At 54.5% G+C, this 5076-nt stretch overlaps 1 protein-coding gene across 1 annotated transcript in view; it reads right to left on the bottom strand.

Annotated features, from left to right (window-relative positions):
- Positions 1-5076, bottom strand: part of LOC119586766 (FRAS1-related extracellular matrix protein 2-like) — a 24222-nt gene that overhangs the window by 18484 nt on the left and 662 nt on the right. The window contains exon 2 of the mRNA XM_037935493.1: positions 44-5058. Within this exon, the coding sequence (XP_037791421.1) occupies positions 44-5058 (5015 nt within the window). The remainder of the gene's footprint in view (positions 1-43; positions 5059-5076) is intronic.

The following is a 5076-nucleotide window of genomic DNA, read 5'->3' as shown; positions in this document are numbered from 1 at the left end:
ACACTGTAACGAGAAAACAAAACAAGATTGCTTTTCTACTTACGTTGCGTGAAGAACTCTACGGAGGCGTTGCGGCTGCCTTCGGCGACGAGGCGCCCATACCGCGGAGGCTCCTCGACGCGATACGTGAGCGCCTCTGGGAGCGAATCTCGGTCCTTTACGTGAAGGACGCGCGCCGAAAACACAAATCCTAGACCAGATCCTTTGCCGTCCTCGATGGGATACAGGTGAGTCGCCCCTTTATTTACGGAGAGCTTCGGAACGCCGTTGTCAACAGGTTCTATTGCAATGGCGAGGCGCTGTTGGTTTCGTGTGGTGCGCTCGGTGTTCGGATACACGTAGAACTCGGCGTGCGTCCCGTCCGTAACGACGAAGTGGAGGTCGTCCTGCAGCGTTTCGGATCCGTCGTGGTGGTACGTGATAAGGTTGGCCTCGAGATCCGACTGCGTGAAGTGCCTTGTCGTCCTCGTGTTGTTGTGCAAGACCTTGCCGTGGAGTGGCACTCGGGTGAGGGTGAACTTCAGCGACTGAGACTGGGTGTCGCGGTCTTCGAGCTTGAGTTCAAACGGCGTGATGAGCTTCGACCCACCCTCTCGAACCCTGAGCTCGCCCACGAAGAGGACGGGGAGCTTGTTGTCCACGTCGCTAATCGAAATGCGGAAGGTCCTGTAGACGGCGTTGTGGCCGTCGGTGACAACGAACTCAAAGGAATCCATCTTAACTTCGTCCAGGGAGTGGTGCACGTAGGAAACTTTGTTCCCAGCGAGCTGAAGCTGCGTGAAGCTTGTGATCGGGAAGCCTGGCGTGTCTGACACTTCGAGATGGCCGCGCGATGGAGCTCTCGTGATCGTGAAGTTTAGATATTCGTCTTCGCTGTTAAGGTCGCTTGTGCTGAGGGCGTCGGTAGTCAGCACGACTCTCCCTCCTTCAGGAAGCTCCACGCCCTTGTTCACGACGTCGGGATGGATGTTGTCCTTGCCCTCCACCTCGATGTAGAAGGTCCTGTCCATGTTCACGTTTTTGCCGTCCGTCAGGTCGAATTTGATCATGTCTCTCACGCCGGCGATGCCCGTGTGTCGGTACTGGATGACGCCGTCGTCGATTTCTCGCTGCGTGAAGTTCATCCCGAAGGACAGGTTCTGCAGGGGCGTGAGCGTGCTGTGGCTCAGGCGCTCCAGGTGCCCGAACCTCGGAGCCTTCCTGATGACGAAGGTGATGTTCTTGTCGTTTGAGTCTAAATCCTCCGCCATGAGTTCCACGTCCGTGATCAAGACCGCCTCTCGAGGGTCGACCTCCAACCCGGTGTTGAGGGTGAGTCTCGGGGCCTCATCGTCCTCAGGCAAGACCTTCACTTTCACCTCTTTTCTCACGACGTGACCTGGGTTTCCGTCGGAGAGTTCGATCTCAAAATCGTCCTGCAGTGTCTCGCTGTTGTCGTGGGAATATACGATCTTCGACTCGATGTTTAGATCGTCGATGGTGAACTCGCTGATCGGCTGCATTCCCGCCGAGCTTTGCTGCATGACGTGGCCATGATGGGGTTCCCGGGAAATCTTCAAGGTCAGCTTATCCTTCGGTTCATCGCTGTCGGTGGCCACCAGAACGGGAGAATCGATTATCAAGTCCATGCCCTCCATGACGACAAGCTCCTTCATGAAGAGTTCGGGCACCTCGTCGTTGTAAGGCTCGATCTGAACGAACACAGTCACGTCGGGAGATCTATTGATTCCGTCCGTGCAGTGGAAGGCAAAGTTATCTTCGCGAGGCTCCACTCTGGTATAGACGCTCTGAACGTAATTGATATTCTCCTCTAAAATGTCTTCCAGGTTGAACGAAGTGACAGGGATTCCCTTCCTTGAGCTTTCGTGCCCGGGCGCTGGCGAGATGTTCTCCACGTAGCCACTGGACGGCTGGCGGGTGATGGTGCAGCTCACCTTCTCGTCGTCGGTGTCGGCGTCGCTGATCTTGATGTGATCGACTGTTATCGGCGCCCGGGAGGACTCGTTCACGGTGATAGGGAGATCGACAAACACTTCGGGGGCGATATTATCAATCGGTTCAATCGTCACGTTGACCATCACCTGATCGATGCGGTTCCCGCCGTAAGTGTACTCGTCGGACATGTCAGAAAGAATGAGCGTAAAATTATCCGTGATGGCCGACTTTCCGATGTCGCCTCCTTCGTGGCGATACAAGACCTCGCTCTTTTCTATCGCCATTTGAGTGAAGCTGGACGTGGCCACGCCACTGAGCAAGATCCTCCCATACTTTGGTGCTTCGTGGATAATGTAAGTCAAACGAATGAATTCCGAGTCTGGATCCGTGGCTTTGAGGACCTTCGTGGTGATGGGCGCGTCTTGACCCTCCTTCACCCTCACCATCGCCCCGAAGCTTCCGGGTAAAAGCTCCAAGAGACGCGGCGGCTCGTCGTCGATCGGCTCGATGTCGATGAAGACCGTCACTGGTATCGTGTGGACGCCATCCGTAACGTCGATTTTGAAACTGTCGTTGTCCATCTCGCCTTTGCCACTGTTGACATACTTAATCAACATGTCAATGATGTCTCGTCGCGTGAACTCATTCCCCGGTGCCATTTCGAGTGCGTCGTACATGAGGCTGCCGTGGAGGGGGACTTGGCTCACCCGGAAGATTATGTTGTCGACGTCTGTGTCCGGATCCATCACGTCGAGGACTCGAGTCGTAATGACCACTTCGCTGCGCTCCTGCACGCCCCGAATTCCGCTGTTAAGAACCTCGGGTGGCTGGTTGTCCACGGGTGTGAGGAAGATGGTGAAAGTCTGTCCAGGAAGTATGTTTCCAGCCTCGTCCTGAACCTCGAACTCAAACTGAATAATTCTAGGAACTATACCAAGTTCCTGCGCAGGGGGCTTGTACGAAATCTTGTGGTGATTGATCTGTGCTTGCGAAAAAGTCGCCACGACAATTTCTGGCGACTCTGTTAAGACGATGTTTCCAGGTGACATGCGGTCATTAACGTCTACATTACGCAAAGGCTGGATATAATACACGAGATTCTTATTCTTGGAATCAACGTCGACGTACTGAAGACTCGCTTTTGTGAGGACGGTCGTCTTGTGCTCATCGACCATCAAGGACAGAGAGCAACCACTGTGCAGCTCAGGCGGGATGTCGTCAACTGGCAAGACCTTGACAGCCACGTCCATTATCTCCGACTCGTTGGGGGGGTCGTGGTTATCAGTAAGAGTGAAATAGATTCTATCCATCACAGAAATCGTGCGATGTTCACCAAGATGGCGGTAGTAGAGAAAACCATCAGTTATGTCTCTTTGCGTCCAAGATGAAGCCCGTTTCTCGTACACGTTGTTGAGGTACTGCCAGTTCTCAGGGTTGGGCGGGATGCTCGGCCGACGCAGGATCAGAGTCCCGAATTCAGGGGGGGGATCCTGCAGGAGGTAAGTGATGCTAGAGTCGTCACTGTCGACGTCTGTGGCGCTGAGGAGGAAAGGTGTGATTTCCTTCAACTCTCCTTTCTTGACTTGGAAACCGGTGTTGACATGGGCAATGGGGGGCTGGTCATCCTCGGGGAAAATTGTGATGGGGAAGAGGAACTCAACTTCGTGGTCCTTATCACTCATCCTCAAGAGAAGGTTATCCGTGTATGTCTCGCTGTCGTCGTGTTCGTACACTACCGCGCCCGTGTCTAGGTCGGCCGGAGAGAAGATCTTCGTCGGCGCCCCCATCAGGAGCAGTCGCCCGTGTTTCAGCCCGCCGATGACGCTCAGGGACACGTCTTCGAGGTTATCTTCGTCAGCGATCTCCAGGTTCTCTGCCGAGCTTAAACGTCGAGACTGGCCTTCAAAGAGCTCGAGTCCTGCGTTCTTCATGGTGAGCGGCGCCCTGGTCTTCTTGGGGTTCACAATGATCATCATCCTGAAGGGTTGTGAGGCCAGTCCTTCGTCGTCCAGAACCTCAAACTCCACCTCGAAAGTCCTCTTTGCATTCGAGTCCTCGGCCGGCGGTTTGTACGCAATCTTCAGGTCCCGGATGTCCTGTTGATAGAAGGAAGACACGGCTAAGTTCTGATCGTCGGTACTCACGAGCATGCCCTCGCCGTAGCCCAGTGGTTTCGTCACGTTGAAAATAAGTCTCTCTAAAGCGGTTTCTTCATCAAGAATAGTAACAATTGAGGGCGTAAGAGCGGTCATCACAAACTGGTTAACATCCATCAGGAGAAGAGACTCGTAAGAAACAGACGGCGCCGTGTTGGCGGTCCCAGCGCGGAGCCGGACTGGAAACTGGAAGTACTCTTGCTTGTGGAGAGTCATGGAGGCGATGTCGTAGAGTTCAGCCACGGCGGGAATGTAGTCCAGCCTCGTCGAGGGCACCACCGTGTGTCGGTACCTGACACCAGACTCCAGGAACTGTTGACACGGTACCATGTAGCCTGAGGGAGTGTCACCTTCGTCGGTAATGACGACACCATACCTGGGGAGGTCAGAGTGCCTGTGGAGCAGCGTGATCTTGCACTCGTGGCGGATCTCGTCGTAGGCAAACATGGTGTTGCTTCTGTCGATGTCGTTGCTCGTCCCGAACAGCTGATCTACATTCAGGGGCATGTTGAGCGTCACCACCTCCAGCTGCATATCGTACAGGACCTTTACATTCATGGTGAAGGGAATTATGAAGGTGTCCTGCCGAGTGTCATAACGGAGAAGGAGTTTGATGGTATCCGAGGAAGGATAGCGCCCGCCCAGGTGTGTGTAGTGAACTTCGTGGAGACTGAAATCGCAGCTGAAGTTAGATGGAGTCAGCATGCCGGGTCGTTGCGTGATGGGCTCGTTTTCAATCACCGTCACCCGGCACCGATGACCTTCTCCGACCTTGATTTTGAGGTCAGTCTCGGAATTCAGGTACTTGACTCGCCCGAAGGGAACATCGAGTCGCCTGTTCACGAGGATGATGTCCTTCTCCTCCAGGAGATCCTGCTCGTTGTAGGCAGACTTGGCCGTCCCGACGGAAAACCGACCTTCGTAGTAGTAATCGTCATCCGTCCTTTCGAAAAGATCGGCGTCGCCCCTCGCAGGAGGGACGAGT

This window comes from Penaeus monodon, chromosome 21, assembly GCF_015228065.2.
Source record: "Penaeus monodon isolate SGIC_2016 chromosome 21, NSTDA_Pmon_1, whole genome shotgun sequence".
Lineage (NCBI taxonomy): Eukaryota > Metazoa > Arthropoda > Malacostraca > Decapoda > Penaeidae > Penaeus > Penaeus monodon.
Note: the sequence above shows the minus strand (reverse complement) of the source record. Positions and strands in the feature narration are given on the sequence as shown.